This window comes from Protomyctophum bolini (assembly GCF_963924005.1).
Source record: "Protomyctophum bolini genome assembly, chromosome: 18".
Classification (NCBI taxonomy): Eukaryota; Metazoa; Chordata; class Actinopteri; order Myctophiformes; family Myctophidae; genus Protomyctophum; species Protomyctophum bolini.
The window spans coordinates 11712439-11732566 of record NC_137879.1 but is presented as its reverse complement, the minus strand read 5'-3'; the positions used below and the strand labels follow the sequence as shown (position 1 = coordinate 11732566).

Here is a 20128-nt window from a genome sequence, read left to right as displayed (position 1 = left end):
ACAAACGGCAAAGCATCAGATGACTAATGTTGAAAGACAGTAGTGTGAATGTTTGAGAGACAGACTGTGTGTGTGTGTGGGTGTGTGTGTGTGGGGGGAGCTATTCTCTGTATTTTCGATTATTATAATCTTTTTGTGTGACACTACTGTTTGACATCAATCAAATCAATTTATCATCAGTCAATCTAATCATTCCATCTAATCAATTGATTTGATCATGAAGGGAAAATAAATCGGTATTATAAAATAAACACTTATTTTTATTCGATACCTAATGCCATGTTTGTCATGTTTTTCCTAGTGATGACAACATGCCACACTACTACTTTTTCATGTGTTCACTGTGCCCTAAGCCAGGGGTAAACAACCTTAGGCACCAGTACCAACATTCACTGTGCCCTAAGCCAGCGGTAGGCAACCTTAGGCACCAGTGTGTTCACTGTGCCCTAAGCCAGCGGTAGGCAACCTTAGGCACCAGTGCCAACATTGGCACATTTGGCACAAAGGAGGGTGATCACTGGCACACTGGCAAGTGTTTGAGAGAGTATTTTTGGTTTTAAATAAAGTAAACTATTTAAGAAAATGCAGTCAAATAAATGAAGTCCCTCACATTTGTGTGTAAATTACATCCTGCATTCTACATTCATTAAAACTGAACTCTGTTATTGCTCTGAGTCTAATGATCATTATAACAACGTGAAGGAGAATATTTAAAAAGAAGGAAAAACTAACACGTGGTGTTATTAAAATTAATTAATGTTGATATGGCACACTGACAATCTAGAAAATAAAAACATGCCACTTAATTTAAAAAAAGGTCACAGACCCCTGCCCTAAGCTACGTTCAAACTTGGATTATTAGAGCCGTGCGACTACATACAAAGTCAATGTAATGATGAGAAGGCCACCTGGTATCTTCGCTCCAGCTGGAAAAATCCAACGGAAGTGACCTTTGCGTCCCCCTCGACTCCCCACGCATCGTGTCCAATTAAAAAACAATACACAAGCCCTTTGCAAAGACATAGGAACTCATTTCGCTCATGCGCGACCAAGCGACTGGAAATGATTATATATCGCACAATAAGAATTGTCTCCATGCACGCCAATGATAATGCTGTGCAACCATGTAATAACAGTCCTCTATTATATCCCTCATTGCCATTTTCTCATCATTTTCAAACACACACACAACCCCAAAACATTGACCTCAGATGTCCAGACAGACGATAAGTAAAATAACAGAATTCCTTCTGTTTATTTTACTTATTTTCTACGCACAGTGGCATGTTATATATATTATAAAATAGTAACGTGCCACTTAAAATGAACGAATAACAACAGAGCAGTATTTCTGGCCATCTGTCACATAGAGTAATCTTTCTTGTCAGGTGGTGTTGTGTGACATGACAAAGGGACACGCGCGTGACATTGGACGCCCTGCTGTGGCGCTGCAAAAGAGCATCATCAGCAATGTTGTTCTCCACTGTTACAAAAGGCAGTGGCGTTTATCTTTGCCACTGCAGACACCACCATGTCTGCCACATACAAGGGCAGGGCAGGATTAACACGGGGCTTTGCTGTTTAATTCCCAGTGCTGTGCATTGCAATGCATGCCGGCCTCCAGCCTCCACACACACACACACACACACACACACACACACACACACACACACACACACACACTAGTGCTGCACGATTCTTGCTCAAATGTGAACCTCGATTTTCCTCCACAAGAATTGAGATTCTCACACGATGTTTCCATGGAAATAGTTATTGTCTTTAGTCTGTAGTTCCTGAACATTACTACATTCAAAATGGGGCACCTTGAAACAACTACTGTAGCTTTAAAGCTTGTTGTGGTATGCTTTGTTCTGGTTAACCTCTGTATGAGCAGTGAGCATGCATTTTATTTTATTTTAATTTTTATGCACCATCAAACACTATGGATGTTGTAGTTATTATTAAAACGGTGCATTAAGCTCAAGGTGTCTCTGCCTCTAGTAGTCTCTCACTAAACGGTCCCCTGCTGATGTCCTTACAAGAGACCTGGAACAGTTTAGGAAGGGACAGGCAAGTGTAAAGATAAGCTATACTTATATGTCAGCATGACTGAGTCATAGCTGAAGGAAGCTTATTACAAAGTACATCCCAGCTAAAATGCCCGAATGTAGGCTTAAAAAGTCTGGTCTAGTGTAAACTTGTAAACTTATTGTTGCCCCTGCGAATCCACAGAGTCAGAGCATTACTATTATTTATTTTCCATCACCCAAGTGGGACGGATATCATTGGATGCAGTGCACTGTAAGCCATGTCTGAATTCAATTATCTGGTCACTGCAGAGTCCATATAATCCTGTTGTGGGCTGAGAAATTGCCTAGCATACAGTAGTAGGTGTTATGCCTGGCTAACTTTCCTGTTCCTGACCAGTCTTTTGCGATGTCCAGTGCTACCGTGCTCTCTTTCCCCACTAATAATAATGTATAATCGTGTCAATCGCATTGCCTTGGTGTTTTGTTTTAAACCATTCTGGGCGGGAACCCCTTTTGGTGTTAGCATTATTTTATGCTTTAGCTATTGAAAAATAGATCTACAAGCTTGTAGGTCTGTTATTTTAGAAAAATCGAAGAACAACTGACATACATAGCTTTTTCAGAAAACAGGATGTAGAAGATTTTTTTAGAATCTGATCTCTGGTCAAAATGGGTTAATTACAGTGAGTAAATCCCCGGCAGTGGTGGAAAGTAACTAATGACATTTACTTAACTAATTACATTTTCTTAACTACTGTACCTAAGTACAATTTTGGGGTACTTTTACTTTACTGGCGTATTTAAAAATGTCAATACTTTCACTTCTACAATACATCTGAGGCAAATATTGTACTTTTACTCCACTACAATTATTTGAAAACTTTAGTTACTAGTTTTTCGGTTTTGATTATTATTACAAAACATACGTACATTAACCACTTCAGTCCTATACATTTCGGCCATTTTCAAAAGAGCGTATATAATGATTCCTCCCCCATCTCCACAAGGAGGGGAAGTGCACTAAAGCATTATGGGCATTGTAGGAATTCAACAATCCAGTCAAACGCACAGACTTCATTATCTTTCTGGCCATGGGGTGCAAATTTCAAATTGTGCTACTCTTATCTACTACAAATACTATTTACATCGAGTGACTGCAGTTTCTTCCATCGGTGAAATGTCCCTTTTTAAGTAAAATAATTGAGTACTTTTTCCACCACTGGTTGAAAAAGCCTCAACCTTCTTCTTTCGTCCCTAGATGGCCCATGCATTCTCATTGGCTTCAACTGCTTCTTGTTATATCATATTCATACAGTGACAGTTTATCATATTCATTCATACACTAGTGACTGGCTGCAACACAGCATGAAAATGATGCTCTGGCGAGTGCCGGTGGTTTCATATCATCAGTTTCACTGGGATTGTGTTTAATAAGTGGTTATCAAGAGGCATACACTAGTTGGGTTCAGTAGAAGGGTATCTTGTACTTTTTCTTGTATTATTGCCTACTTCAACTTTGTCTGAAATGGGCTGTTTGTTTGTGTCTAAATGTCATCTTTGTTGGATCCAATAATGCAAGCCTTGGATATCTATTCCTCAGTAAGAGTTTAATGTGCTGTACTTGGTTAGATTAGTGAACGACTGTCTTTTTATGTCGTGTGCATTAACAGTCAATGCTGCCATCATGTGGCTTAATAAGATAATACTTGGTGTGTTATCTTGCAGTGGTTTTCAACCAGTGGTCCAGGCACCACTGGTGGTCCTTGAGGGGGTTCCAGGTGGTCTCCTCTTTTCTTTAATTTTTATCCCACGATTTTGCAACCCAGTTTTTTTCACCCAGTGCCAATTATCTAATGTAATCCTGGGCGCTACACTTCCTCTGTCAACCTGGGGGGCAGCGGACTGACCTCATGCCTCCTTCTATGCATGAGGAGTCCAAGCTGCTTCTAGTGGATCTTTAACTCTGGAGAGTGAAAAATGAAACCATTGATTTCATTTTTGGTGGTCTATCATTGGTAGTCTACACAATTGGAGAGCACGCAATTGTGGACAAAGTCTTATCCAAACGATAACAAAATATTATTTTGTTTTGGGTCTGAGAAGCTAAATCTCATCAAAATGGTGGTCCGTGGGTCAAATAAATTAGAATAAATTATGGGCCTTGATATGAAACGGGTTGAAAACCACTTGGATAAGTTTGCTGTATAAATGCAGGAAAATGCAAAAATATATTGGACCTATGGCTAAATATCGTTGCTGTTGAAGATCGTGTTGATTGGGGACAGACTGGGGGAATCAATTAGGATTTTCCAGTACGGTTTGTGATTTTATTACAGCAATTTGCCCTTTGTTGTGGTTCATTTGATTTTATCTGTTGTATTAGGCAAACAAGGCAGCAGCTTTACCTGATTTATTTTTCATTATATCACAATTTCACCACACGTTGTCTCTGTAGTGTAACATTACCAAAGCTAGGTTAGAATGTCTGGTGTGTGTGTGTGTGTGTGTGTGTGTGTGTGTGTGTGTGTGTGTGTGTGTGTGTACCGTATATGCCCAGCAGGGGGCAACAAAACCTTGCTATTCCTCCACAAATCTCCATAGAAAACAACATGTCAACATAATATAACACACCTCTCTGCAGAAGATTACACTGTGTGGGTAAATACACATTTCATTTTTAGGATAAATAGGCTTTGCTGCAGGCTGTTCAGAATCACAAGACACTTCCCATTATATCACCCACCACCAAAATCCTCTTGGGCTAGTTAACCATATCATATTAGGGCCTAATGATTATTAGTGTGTCACATGAGGGATTCGTCGTTACAGTATTATTGCCACCTCCTCTACTCGGAGGGGACTGGCAGGGAAGGGAAGGGGAGGGAAAAAACCCCACATATTTTAGCAGCTAGGTTCCTAAAGATTAGGCACTATTCAAACATTTGGTTTATGACTCCCAGCTCTGTCCAATGATGATAATTAATTGTTTACTTTCCCATCATCGGGATGATGGCGTGACTCTTTTTCAGAAGGTTGTTTGCTCACAGCAATTAACCCATTTTTGGCGGGAACCCCCTTTGGTGTTATTATGTTGTGCTTTAGCTATTGAAAAATAGCAGACCTACAAGCTCATAGCGCGCTACGAGCTTGTAGGTCTGCTATTTTTGAAAAATCAAAGAACGACTGACATAGAAACATAGCTTTTTCAGAAAACTGTCAGGATGTAGAAGACATTTTTAGAATCTGATCTCAGGTCAGAATGGGTTAAGTTCATCAGCACTTCCCCCCCCCCCCCACCCCCTCCCTCCTCCTCCTCCTCCTTCGCCGCCTCCTCCTCCTCTTTCTCCCGTTATTCTCCGTGCTAAATGCAGATTAGTGGCGTCACAATCGCATCCAGAACGAGAGTAAACTCCTCATTATGCTGTGTGACCCGTTGCCGCATGAATAATTCAGGGAGCCAGTGTTAGTGGCTGTGCTGTTATTAGCATTCCGGATGGATGAGAGGAGGAGAGAGTGATAGAGAACGAGAGAGAGAGAGAGAGGCTCATATCACTGACGGCCGGCTGACTCAGGGGATCAGTGCAGGATTGAGACACACATACACACACACACACACACACATCATCACACGACACAGGAGATCAGTGGAGGTGGCTCTCTCTCCGCTCTTGCACGCCCTGCTGTCTGTGTACATCTTACACTCACTCTCCTGCTGCAATCTGCTTTACTGGGAGGAAAGACAACAAAAGGCCCCTCTCTCTCTCTCTCTCCCCCCTCTCTCTCTCTCACTGAGAGAACACGCTAAACACCGGCTCCTGGGTCTGTGTGTGTGATACATTCTGCTCTGTAAACACGTGCTGCTCCCTCTTTTTTTCTTCTGCTTTGCTTCTTCTTTTTTCTTTTTTTTTATATATATATTATATGTATATATAACGAGGCAAATCGTGAGTGCTATAGAACCCCACCCCCCGGGGGGGGTGTGTGTGTGTGAGCGCGGCACGCACACACAAATGCGACCGTGCGTGCATGCATGCCAGGCTGCTGCAGCATGTGCTTCCCCATCGTGCCACTTCACTGCATGCACTCATGCTTGAGTGAGTGTGGAGACACACTTCACCCTCCTCCTCCCCTCCCCCCCAAACCCCCTTCCTTGTCTGTGGCTGAGGCTGAGTAGTGCTGTACTACTCACTACAGCCCTTAAATTCACCTCCGCCCGCCGGCCCAGGGTCAGTACACCCCACTGCCGCTGGGGTCAAAGGTCGCGTGCCTGCATCCGTCACATCATGACCTCTGAGGCTTGGAGTGCGAGAGAGTGTGACGATTAAGTGCATGCTGTGGTTCAGGGCAGGAGTAGTGGCTCAGGGCCCGGTGGAGTGGCCGGTAGAACAACCGGATCCCAGTTCGATCCCGGGCTCCCCCAGAGTTAAGTGTCGAAGTGGCCTTGGAGCAAGACGCTGCCTGCCCTGAACCCCTAATTGCTCCCGATGTGCAGGTTTCCTCCGCCATCGGTGAACGTAATGCATAATCTATGTAAAGCGCTTTGGATAAAAGTGCTTATATAAATGCACCATTAAGGGCAGGGAAATTTACCCAAAATATATCGATTTGAGACTCTCATTTATGAGCCAATAACAGACTTAATCCCAATAACAGACTTAATCCTGCTCATGCAGGTTCATTAAATAATATAGAGCATGTTGTGTGTGTGTGTGTGTGTGTGTGTGTGTGTGTGTGTGTGTATGTATGTATATATATATATATATGATTGGACCCCCAAAAAGTTTGAATAGATATTTTGTTTGTTAGTCTGATTAACCACTGTATTAAATGGTGGCGTACAGTACACACATTTTTAAAATAGTCAATCTACAAGTGCACAACAACACGTCGACAGTTCTGCGAGTTGCACCTTTTTTTTGTGGTAATTGTAGTCATATTGGAGGCAGAAGTTTTAATTAATGGTGATATTATTCATTTGAAGTCCTATCACCCTGAGCTCTAGCTAACTGTGGTAATGGAGAGATCACAAACATGTTCTGCAACACCCCCCCCCCCCCCATGTTTCACTGATAAACGTGCAAACACAACCATTTAGTACACTTGGCGTGAATCGGACAGACGTGTTTTCACCGGGCCCGCGTTGAGCTGTCAGGAACACGAATGAATGGGACTTGTGAATTATTAAACGGGGGGCGGGCGGGGGGGGGGGGGGAGAAACACAATAGTTGTCAAATGTAAATGGGAAATCTCCTCCTGGCGTGATTCAGGGGCCCCCCCTGGGTCGGTTGTTGGTCTTTGATGGAGAGGCGGCTCGCTAGGCGCGCTGCTGTGCGGGATCACTGTGCTGTGTTTAAAGCAGGCATGCTGTATCATGAGAGATGGCTGATGCAATCTCAATTAAGCCCTGTTGCAGGAGCTCTACATGCTTCCCTCTCTCGTTGGCCGCCAGCTGCCAGCAGGTGGTGCCAAAAGGAAGCGTCACAAGTCAAGGAGGTGTAACAAAACATAGTCCACATCCCTGTGTATGTGGGCGGGTTTTTTTTTTTCTTCCTTTTTTTTTCACCCCCCTCCTCCTCAACCCCTCCTAAAGAACGGTGTTTTATAATTAAAACGTGGGGGCGTCTCAGCCCGGTACATACAGCATGTTCAGAAAGCACGCTCTCGGGGGCTATTTTTAGTCATCTCTCACAGAACGTGAGGAGCCGCGGCACAGGGAAAGAGACATGGATGTCATGGCAGCCCCTCTCTCACACGTACAGGCTAGTTAGGGTGCTGTCTGTGGTGGCGTGCCGCCGTAGCGTGCTGCGTGCGGCGTCTCCTTGCCCCGGGTCCGCGGCGGCGCATCGGGGCCAGGAACGGAACGAAGAGACAGCTCCCGGCTGCTGTGTGCAGCAAGTGACACTCCCTGCGTGTTTAAAGTTCACACTGGGCCATATGGTCTCGAACAGCAGGGGGGGGGGGACGTCGGGGTGGAATTATTCACAACATGGAGCACTGTGTGTGAATTCACAGAGAATCCTGGTATCAACCTCTGAGACGACGGGACCGTCTCAAAGGCTTTGTGTTCAGGCTTCCAAATCTCAATTCTCAGGAGAACACAAGAAGCCCCCACCACGTCTCCCCCCCCCCCCCCCCCCCCCCCCTCTCTCTCTCTCTCTCTCTGTGTCAGTCATATACATGTACTCACACACTGCATAGTTTGTCATACAACTGTGTGGCAGTGATGTTCAAGCTCGGTGAGCTTGAACATCAGCTATCTTCATCTCTGCTGCATCCACACAACACAGTGGTACAGCAGCGCAAAGCCGAAAAACCTGTAAAAATAAATAATCAACTCTGGCCCCCCCCGTCCCCCCTCCTCCCTCCCTTCATGTCTCTTCCCTCTCCCCTAATCCTCGAGTGCAACCTAATTAAGGACAACACCAGTCCTGTAAATGCCCGCAAATGGGCCGCTGGATCGTGTGAACATTAGAGGGTGATGCATGTTTGTTGTTGCTACGTTTTAATGCAATTATTCACCCATTATGGACCGTGTAATTGTGCACTTGTTAATTGTGCCATCCAATCTATAATGCTGTAAAGGCCTTTATTACATGTGGACACGTTGTGTTCTCTTTTGAGCCGCTATAGTCCATAATGACGGAATATAGGGATTTAATCAAGTGGATTGAGATACCTCACCTGGCTGATGGCGATATTATCTGTGATTCTTTTGTGCGAATCAACATTTATACCTCATTGTAGTCCATCGGGAGCATGTCGGAGGACAGGAGCAGGGCTTTGAATCCTACCTCATTTGTATTTGGTACAATTCTTGTACGTGTCTCATTCTACGCCATCCCTTCCATCCTGCCCTAATGTTCCACTGATAAGAATGTCCTATTCACTCGGCATTCTCCACCGGTCGCTGCCCGGAGAGAGACACTCTCTCTACAGGTATTGAATGAAAAGCACCATCTATTTCTGAGAGGGGGATGGGGGGAGGGAGGGGGGGGGGGCACGAGGAGAAGAAGATAATTATTGATTTGAAATAAGAAAAGATAAGGCTCAACCTTGAGCAGACTGGGGCGATAGCAGCGCGCAGGAACAGAATAATTAATGGGCCTGTCTTGTGTCAGGACAAGCCTTCACACTGAGACGAGGCGTATTGATTTTAAACAGATAAACTGCGTAACCCTTTGTGAAGGGTTTGACAAACAATTTAATTGGGGAGGAAAACAACAATATTCCTCACCCTTTCCATCTCCCCCTTTCATCACGTCCCCGAGCTGCCCCCCCCCCCAACCTCCTCCTCCCCTTGTCTGACCTATGGAAACAATTACTGTGCATCAGGCCTTGTAGTGCCTGCAGACTACCAAGGATGGCTGGTGTATAGGATGCACATTCTGATTGGAGAATCTAATCATTCTCCTAGAACCTGTCTCCACTCCAGATGCCTCTGTTGAAACTGGGATTACTCGAGCCTTTTAGCTGTATCGCCCCCCCCTCTATACTGTGTGTGTGTGTGTGTGTGTGTGTGTGTGTGTGTGAGAGAGAGAGAGATGGATCTGGCCTGTTCAGTACCTTCCTGCTGTATAGCCGGAGCAGAGATAATTTACTGTTCCTGTGCCCCTGCCTGCTGCTAATCCCCCAGGTCTAGGAGTGTCTAGTGAAAGAAGCCCCATACAGTCCCCTCACTCTTTCCCCCTGCCTGCTCCTCCCCTGATTAGCGATAGGGAGCCGTTTGATCATGTTTCCCTGCCTGTCCTTGTGATTTGTAAGCTGTTTAAACGTGAACGAGGCAATTAAACGAGGACGAACGGCGAGGAGGAGAGAGAGTGGGTGATCATTAGCGATGAATTACCCCGGTGTGTGTGCACTCACTCGCCCAACACTCGGGAGGACTTCCAGGGAGGACCGCTCCTGAGGATCCAGATCCAATCTAGCCATTGATTAACAGAGACTTGTTCTTCCTGTGAAATCACTCGATGGGGATTTTAGGGCACTCATCCGGTCTTATTGAGATAGGCTAACATCAAAGGGGAATGAAGAGGGATTGGGTAAATGGGCTCGCCTTGCCCTCTGTGTAAGAGATTTAGAAGAGCAAATCTTGAATTATTGCCTCATGTAAATAATCTCCTCTGCTGTTTTTTTTGGGGGGGGTAAGAGGAACTCATGAGTCATTCAGGGCAAAGAGCACTCATGGTACTTTGGAAGCTCTCATATTTCCCTTGATGGGAAACGACGGTGGGGGCCCTTATCCCTGGAATGTAAACAGAAAGATGCTCCTGACTTGTGTGATCCGGTACTGTGACAATTGTGGATGTGTTGAGCCGGAGTTTCACAAAGGCGGTATTATTAGATTTGGAGTATATCTCTTTAATATCCTCCCGAATACAAATAACTGTATTCAGCGGCGGCGCCCTAATTCCTCCCCATTAAATTTGATTTGATTTAATCAGAATAAATAAGTGCCCCATTAGTCACAAATGGTGAGGTATGAAATTGAAAAGTAGCATTGTGTGCGTGCGTGCGTGCGTGTGTGCGTGCGTGAGTGTGTGTGTGTGTGTGTGTGTGTGTGTGCGTGTGTGTACCTCATGTTATATAACCATGGACATCGTAACATTAGTGGAATGCACAGCATCGCTGGAATTGTTCTGACACCAGCGGTCACTTTTTGAAGGACTAGGTTACTGGTTGGGGGACATTTTGTCCAAAACAATTCCTTCTCCTCAGCTCCCCCCTCGTCGCGCAGTGAGCTCACTCGGCTCAGACCGTGAACAGTAGATGGAAAGGGATTTTCTCTCCCTAAATGGCCAGGGGTGCCGTTTACGGTGTCACCGCTATGGGATCACATGATGTCGGGAGGGCGTGAAGGTCTCCAGGCAGCTGTTCCATTTTCGGGATGGGATTTTCGAGGCGTCCGAGTGCAGGGCCCCATGCTGTCTGCTTGGAAAGGTGGAGCAAATGCTTCTAGTAGAGGGGGGGGGGGGGGGGGGGGGGGGGGGGGGGGGAAACGCCTCAAATCCTCATGCCTGATTTACACTTCGTTACACACCGGGGCGGTGTCGCGCACCAGAAAAGGCAGATCGGCAAGCTCACAATGCTTCACGCCTGGACAGGTTGTGAGCTTGTAGATCTGCTCATTTCAGCGAGCAACACACACACACAAGCAGGCGCACAATGACGTTATAAACTAGGCTTCAGAAGCTGTGTCTATTTGAAATGGGTTCTGGAGTCCCTTGGCTGCCTTCATGTTATAAACACCCACAGTGCTCAAATTCTTCCTTTGTCAATGAGTCATAACAGGTGTCTCAGGAAGGATTTTTTTCTTCCCTCGGTTAGCATATTTTCCACTTGCATGGAAAGTGTTTTCCTTTTTTTCTTTTTCAGGAACATTCTGCCCTTGGTGGACCCCCCCCAACACATACACACGCACACTTCTCTCTTGTGTTGAGACATGATATGCAGACGTTCTTTGAAGCAGAAAAAGGTTACTTTCACACTTCTTAGAAAGTCAGCCGTGTCTGGTTAAAAGTAGGTGCTGATTGCTGAAGTATTGAGAGCCATTTTTAACTAACATTTGCTGATAGGCTGTGGTGCAGTAAGTCATACATATTGTACAGTGTAACTGTAAGGTGACTGCCACCTATGCATCTGCCATTGTTAAACATACATTCTCAGTGTTGGCGTGGACACGGCTTATTCCCCCCTGTTCGACCGTACTATTGAAGCTTAACTCGACCAAACATGGAACCTTTGTCCCCCGAGTTCAGGCTGAGCATGTTTGTTTCTTTAAACCCTGTGAAGGGAGAGGTGTAGTAGCCTGGCATTACACAGTGCAGACTTTACATGACTGGGGCCTTGGGGAGAACTGAACTTGGCTATTTTTTTTTCTCTTTCTAAACAGCTCCCTCTGACTCAGTTCATTTAAGGTGGAATTACACAGAAAACCAGTAGGGAGGGAGGGTGTGGTGGACCTTGAACCATTTACCATGTCAGTTGGATTGTTTTCCCCCCAGTGTAAATACACTTTCAAATTGCCGTTTTTCAATTTGTAGTTGGGAGGTTGAGGTGGGGGGGGGGGGACACAACAAAAAAAAAATCTGTCAAGGACCCCCTAATGTGGCACATCATCTTGACTGCAGTGAGGTCAATTTCCTTAGCCGCGTGGGCACGCTTGTATTGCCAGCCGCTCTGGGAGGCTGTTTGTGCGAACGACGTGTAACGATACACATTATTCATGTTCCCGGCTCTCCAAATAGAGGCTCCATGATCTCTGTGTGTAGCTCAGGCTTTGTATTCATGTTATGTTATGAAGCATTGGAATATCCACAGCGATTGAGCTTTGCGATGGGGAAAAATCCAATAATGATAGAAGTAATACAGCACTGTGACTGTACGGTACACCCCGGGGGGTCTCTCTGTGTTTCTTTTTGCTTGATAACACCACATTTGTTTACTACCAGTTCCCCAAAAGTCTTCCCCCCTTGCTTTATTTATTGTGTTTAGTCTGCGTGCTGTCATCCTAAATCTTGCATCGCGGACGGTTCAAACATTTCATCAGATGGGGTAGGGTCTCTCTTTAAACAAGTTATCTACCAATGTAAGTAACTGTGTGCATGTGAAACTTGTAAAGCCTTCTCGCTGAATAATATAATAAACTTTATTTATATAGCACTTTTCAAAAACGGGTTTACAAAGTGCTTCACATACAGGACATAAACGGGCAATTAAACACACGGTAAAAGTATTAATTTAACTCTTGAGAGTGTACCAATGGAACCAAAGGGACCCGTGAGGGTTGGGTCCATTTGTTACACTCTGAGAGTTATTAAATGGCTAAATTAACATTAAGGATTTTTACTGTGTAGGATCTGCCTCCCTCTCTCTCTGCCAAAGAGATTACAAGAGTCTTGGCTTTAGTACAGTCATGGCATTCTGAGCGAGCGGTTCAAATTCTCTTATAAATGACTCTCCCTGCTCATCTTGCTTTAATATGGCTAACTACAACCATGTGGGGAAATGTTCCTTTTTCGCTTTTATCAAGCTAACATTCATGGCTTCAAGTGACTCTTTTTTTAAAAGTCCAGCAGAATTTGTGGTGAAGTATCCCCCGTTTAACAAAATCCAGCGTTTCCCTTCGGTCATTTAATTCTTTCCCCTTCTCCTTTTCAAGTTTACATAAACAACTTTCACCTGGGATGTCAGAGTTGGCGCTCGGTATAGTCAGCCACGTTTGATCTACTGTAGTGACAGAACTGTCCAGACTACTTCACAAGCAATAAAACATTGACTGTTTGATATTGTGCGTTTTACTCATAATAGATTGCAGGATTGAAATGAGGTGCACGATTGAAATTAAGTGCTTGATTAGTTAACAAAAAGGACTATGACTCACTGTCGGCTCCAGTTTCCCTGCTAAGAGGGAGACACACTTAACTCTCACTTATTCTATTCCACAGATCTCTTACTAAATCTACGCTATTTAAGCATGACTCATTTATTGTGCTTTCCAAACACAACAACATCCAAAACAAAGCTTTGTTTTCCTCTTTTTCCTTTTTAATACGATTGACATCAGCCCTGTGGAGGTCCCGTAAACATCATTTTACTGTCGCCGTTGTTTACAGCTGTTCTTCGACTGCATTTCTAGAAGAGCTCCCTGTAGTCTCTTATTGAATATAAGCTATGCTGCAGAACCATCTTAAATTACACCTCTTTTCTGCTCCTTTTGTATGTTTTTCAATGCACTGAGTGTTGAGAACAGGTAGACCAGAGGTGGCCAGACTTTTTTGACTTAAGAGCTACTTTAAAAATGACCAGCTCAACAAGATCTACCCACAAAGAAGTATGATCGCATTGCTGAAAATAGTAAAAACAAATGTACCTGAGGGGGCGAAATGGAAATAGTTTTTCTATGTCTAACTTTGTAATGCTACTGATGTTTGTGCTCAACACTCTTGAAAACAAATATTCCATTGTGGCTTAATAGGTCATTTTTTTTATGTCAATCAATCAAGTCACCTTCATTCAATTCAAGTGTCGGATGCAACATTATATATTCATTTCAATTATATATGTTTTAGGGGCATGTCATGTGGTCTACCTGCACAGCCTTTGTGATCTACTGGTAGATCACGATCTACCTTTTGGGCACCCCTGAGTTAGACCAATTCTGGTCCACATTATGTGTTGGCTGTACTGTAACTTACCAGGGGTTGAACCAGGCCTATTATTATTAGCTCTGGTCTTGAGTTTCCTGTTTACTAACTCTGAGGCATGCGGTTAACCTTCAGTGTTGTCTGCACATAAGACTTCCCATTCTTTACTTTTCTTTCTGTGTGTTTTCAGGTTTGAAGAAATTGTCAAGAGCAGCAGAGTTGAGTATCATGCCGGTGGTTCCACCCAGAACTCAGTGAAAATTGCCCAGGTTAGTCATTTCTGGCCTTTCTGAAGTGTGCCTGAATGTGTTTAGATAGATAGAATGTACAGCCGTGTGTGCCTGGCTGTAACCTTAGATTTGTCAGCCCAAGCAGCAGCCCAGGGAATACAGTGCAGAGCTGCATGGCAGCGTTGACATATTACAGTTTTAGGCGGTGCAAATTCATCAGACCTGCCACGGATAGAGAATGGAGGGAGGTGTAGGGGGGGGGGATTCATAATATTTGCAATGTTATCTAGTCGGCCTAATTTCCTGAGACGTATCAAACATCAATTAGGGAGAATTACAAGTAGATGTAATTAACATGTCACAACATATTATATCAAACAAACGCTGATCATCTCCCTTTGCTGTTACGCAGATTTGAGAATCTAAAAGAAATTGGTGATTGGCCAAATCTAAAATGGCAATCTGATTCTGAACTCGAGGAGATTATTCTCAGAATCTTTATTTTCTTTATACAGACTTTAATAATTCTGTAAATTTGACATGCAGTGATTAGATGCTGATAAGACTTTGGTCTGTTCACAATAAATAAAGAAAAGGCTTCCTGCTGAAAAATATATTCTCTGAGTGCAGAAGCTAATTGACAGGCTGATGTTTGTGAAAGCACAGCCATTTCCTTGTGTGTGTGTGTGTGTGTGTGTGTGTGTGTGTGTGTGTGTTTTTTGTGTGTGCGACGTGCGTGCATGCGTGCGAGCGCTTGTGTGTGTGCGTGCGACCGCGCGTGTGTGTGTGTTTTTAGCACGAAGGAGATAGCAAGAGAGCGAGGGAAAGGAAGGCAGGCCCTCAGGCTGCCAGCATCTCCACGCTTTGGAGACAGTAAACATCCTTTTTAAAAAGAGCGCAGAGCTCTGCACCTCCGTGCAAACACTCTTTAATTATGAAGATCAGAAGCATTTGCATAAACCTCACTCACTCCGGCTGCCATTAGCTGCCAACTCCATTTTATTCTCTGAGCAGCATCCCTCCTTCCCTCCCTCTCCGCACCTCGGTTATTAAAAAAAATAAACACACACAAATGTATGCGAATGCATTTCGTGGGAGGAGAAAAGTAAACAAAAAAACAAAGATGTGATGGGCTCACTCTACCCACTTGAGCCAGTTAGTCTTGTGTCGATTACATCTTTGAGATTTCCTGAGCTCAAATGTTTTCGACAGATCATTCCCAGCCTTTTTGTAGCATTACATTTACTTTGGCCTCCTCGGTCGAGACGTCGCAGACCTTGACGAGGAGTTTTCATGTTGTATTTAAGGAGACATGGAAGGAACAGCCCTGCGGTGCCGTTCAACTCCCATGTGAAATCAGATGGGAAGGGGAGAATCTTGTTATTCAATGTCAGTGCTGAAGGGGAGAGTCTTGATGTTCCCCCCTACCCTCTGTGAGACACGTTCGCTCAGCTAAATTGCTCTCAGAATGGCGTGGTGGAACCTGAGTCGAACTGCATTCTACTCTGTTTATTTGCCTATTTACCCCCTTCGGAGAGAAGACGTGGAGCCCATTCTGAAACGCTCACCATAACAAGGGTGTGTTTTCATCTTCATGTCTAAAAAGTCTCCAAAACGTTTTCCGTCGGTATACTATATATATTCCTTGAAGCGACGCCTTTTCCAGATCTCACTTTCAGGTTATGGCGTTCGTTTAAGAAAAGGAAAAAAATGTATAATGCATAACCGACTCCCAGATTATCACCTTGTAGCACCTGCGATATTTGAAAACTTCAAAACCTGCTGCATTGAGGAGAAGACGAACCTTCAAACACGGATGATATGCACCGCGGCGCTGAATCCACATCAAAGGGCCTCTGCGACTAAATGAGATGCTCCATACAGGGTCAGGTTTGCTCAGGAGCACCGGCGCCGCTGCTGGAGAGAAATGTTCAGAGGCCTTGCACAGGAATCACTAGCGCACGCTGGGAGAAACCCAGGGTGTGGGGAGGATCAATGCATCCACTGGTAGAACACTCCTTTCTCCAGAACCCAGCCGCTTCATCTGAACTGCTAATAGGTTAAATACTCCCCCGTTTCATTCTGGTATTTCCGATGCCATCAAGGAAAAGAAGCAACAACAACAAACCCGGCTTAGAGGAGATGCAGAATCGATGGTAATTGGATTTGGTAAAACGGGAATTGACCAAATTGAAGCTCAGATGGATTTAAGTATTGTTTTCCGTTAACCACTGGTCTCCCCTCATCCCCTCGGATCGGGGATCGCTCACCGCAGTGTTTCTCGCTAGTCGTCAGTTGGTTGCACTCGGCGTGCTATCTTTAGCAGCGTGGAGTGTGGACCATATTTGTATTTGTATTTATTTTATACTCCAGCGTTACAGCTCCGCTCATGACTTATCCACATTTAAACTAATATAAGCGCACATAGTGACACATTAGAAAGGTCCCCCACGGTAGATTTGTCAACACATGTTGGTGTTGCATGCTTGCTTCTTCTTCCTTTACCCGTGCAACCCACCGCGGCTCCACAAATAAGCATTCGATATTTATTCTGAGCACTCGCACTGACAGCCAGTAAATTTGCATTGCTTGTAATGCAGACCTTCGCTGGCTTTTGATTCCTTCCGAAACGTGAGTGATAAAAGTGGGTTAGGTGTGTGTGTGTGGGGGGCGGGCAGGCGTGCGACAACAACACCATGCCCTGAAGGGGCATTCAGCATAAAGGCTACAGCTACCGGAGAGCTAGCAGAGCTGTAAGGTAACATATACCAGCGCTCTGTCACTCGCTCACATGTGCAGCTTCATACATCAAAGGCTACTGGTTCCACGGATAGGGCGAGGTAGGTAGGGGAACAACACTCTCTCTCTCTCTCTCTCTCTCTCTCTCTCTCTCTCTCTCGCTCTCCTTCCAGTCATTTACACAGGCAATTTGGGGGGGGGGGGGGGGTATAAAGTACTCTTTAGGAGTATAAAGTACTCTTTATGCAGAATATCCCATTTCAAGTTTCAAATGTATAAAACTCTTTTGAAAATAGCTGATCTACAAGCTCATTATACGTCTCATTGCGACGCATTGTGAGCTTGCAGATCGGCAATATTTTTGGGATGTACGATATAATCGGTAGCAAATCGAAATAAGCCATATCAGCCATATCGCCCATAAAAATGCGTAATGTATGTTTTGTAATAATAATCCAAATCCAGTATCAAACTGTCAAGTACAATATTTGGATTTTTGATGTAGTGGAGTAGAAGTGAAAGTATTGGATATTGGAAATACTCAAGTAAAGTATAAATGCCTCAAAACTGTACTACAGTACTTAAGTAAATGTACTTACTTTACACCACTGTTGCCGAGCATGTATGGTGTTCATCACACAGGTGGGAGGAGTCACATTGACTGCAGGGTTTGTATCAGGAAGGGCAGTCAATTCATTTAGACGAAACATCAAAGTCTCAATTCAAAGGAGCTTTATTGGCATGAGAAAGCATACGTTTCATTGCCAAAGCAAGTGTCAAAATACAATAAAAACAGTTGAAAATGGGGAAAGTATGTCACATTGCATCGTTATATATTGCACATGTTATACATGGTATAAAGCTTTTTTTTAAATAAATGGCAGCATTTCTTTTGCAGTCACTTTGGGACAAATAGTAGCATTTTTTCTCACGACTATTTAAATAGTATACAAAAGAAACCCCCCCTCAGATTTAAGATGTGTTTAAAGGTCGCAGCTCTGTAGGTCTACTTGGTACAGATAGTAGTCCTTATTGTGGTTGTATTCCATTGGGTAGCCTTCTTTTGTCGCAACAGTTCACAAATCTTGCCGCTGTGTGCCCCAACGAACGTCTCCTTTAGGGCCCAGAGATTGAAGTCTGCGTGCGAGCTAGCTGAGGCCAGACAGCCTCGTAGAGAGTTATTGCTGCTACCTGCGAGCTAGATTATACTCTCAAATGCAAATGGCGTGCTTCTTGTAAACCGTGTGTTTTCATTATGATGCTCGCAAATCTGCCACATTGACATACTGTGCATTACCGTACGTGGTTTTTTAGCACTCACTGTAAAGTGACTGACTTGTACTGTAAATCACCAGGAATGGCTGATCTACTATATCGTCTCACAACATGCAACACGTGGTGTGTTTGTAGATCGGACATTTTCTTCTACTTCAAAATTACTTTATTTTCCTTTCGGAACTTAATTTGTGCATTGGATAACGACGATCACAGACAAACACAGCCACAATATACACAGATACAGTTCGTATGTGTGTGTGTGGTGTGTGTGGGGAGTTCGGGGTGGGGTGCGGGGTGATAAACATGTAAGTGTTTAACAGTTGGCCGACACCATCGTACGATGAAGTATACCGTAAATTGGGTTTAAGATTTCATTGTGGTTCTTTTTTTTACCCTCTCACACAGTGTACTACCCGTGAACTTTATGGGGTGGAGGGAAAAAAAAGAAAATGAGTTGTGATTAACTATGTTCTCTCTCTTTATTTAGATTTTGTGTGATGTTTGCAGCCTACTTCATCAATTCCCCTACGATGTTTTAATTATTGTTTAGAAAGTTAAGGCTTTTGAAAAATCTCTGGTCTCTGTTATGGTTATGATGGCTGTTTAACATTTCCTCAAGTCTCTGCCAGTCGCGCAGAGGGTGAATTGGGGCCCAGGCTTGGATGTGAGCTCGGTGCTCTTAATTGGAAACGCATGTGCATTGCGCTGTTGAAAGTTCTATTTAAAAGAGAGAGGAAAAAAGAAGGCAGAAAAATCCCACAGCAGTACAGAAAAGGCCCTCAACAGCTCATATTTTTTAGGGTTACTTAAATCTGGATTTGATGTCTTGTTGTAGGCATTGACTTATTTCTTGGGGTGGTGTGGAGGAGGGGGTCGGGAGGTTGAAAATATTCCATGACCTCATGTTTGGCTTTACAGCCCGTTTTGTTAAATAAATAAAGAAAAGCAAGTTGCCTCCATTTGAATGGGGCTAAAATCAAGAAATGCCTTCGTCTGTTACCACTTAGAGAAACGAGGACGGTTGAGGAGAAAAAAGGGGGGCCTTTGTGTTCAAACTCGTGCAGGAGGATGTGCTCGCCGTGTTGAGAAACTCCATTCACAACGTTGCTGTTTATTGCTTGCATCCTTTTCGCACTTTTGATTGACTTTGATTCAGATATTGTTTGCCTGCAAGGAGATTTTGAGGGTCATTCTGAGACTCTCAACAGCGATTTAGTTTTTTGGGGGGGTCAGGGAATTTTGTACCAGGATTTAGTTGTTTATCACGTCGAGTGTGCATGCGAGCGCCGAGGAGTGCTGTACAGTACGTAGCTGAGCCGTACGTGCAGCTGTGCTGAAATGAGCATGCTAATGACTGATTAAAACCCAAAGCCCCGGTGAGCCTTTTAGGTTCTCGCCATCCAACTGGAGCTGCTCAAAAGTACATCTCTGTTGATGAAACCAAAGCCTCTCGTTTGTTCCAAGACGGGTTCATTCTTTGCCACCTATACGATTAGTGCCAGCTCTAAGCTGTTTTCATGATGACATCCAGCCCTATATTCTTCCTCCTTCTCGAGCAGTGTGAAGGTCATGGTCTATTAAGCTACTTCTGGGAGAACGTAAGAGATGCAAGCCAAATGGACCCCGCCCACACTCTTCTTATTTTCATTCCCACGTCCGCCACCGCCCGACATTCCAGGTGTGCATGTGTGTGCATGTGCGTCCCTCC

General features: G+C 44.3%; 2 protein-coding genes across 3 annotated transcripts in view; one reads left to right on the top strand and one right to left on the bottom strand.

The window, feature by feature from the left end:
• Positions 1-20128, bottom strand: part of LOC308332578 (dual specificity phosphatase 29-like) — a 245821-nt gene that overhangs the window by 65841 nt on the left and 159852 nt on the right. The window lies entirely within an intron of this gene.
• Positions 1-20128, top strand: part of adkb (adenosine kinase b) — a 137869-nt gene that overhangs the window by 8763 nt on the left and 108978 nt on the right. For both annotated transcript variants that reach the window (XM_080788888.1, XM_080788889.1), the window contains exon 4: positions 14364-14442. In XM_080788888.1, the coding sequence (XP_080645014.1) occupies positions 14364-14442 (79 nt within the window). The remainder of the gene's footprint in view (positions 1-14363; positions 14443-20128) is intronic.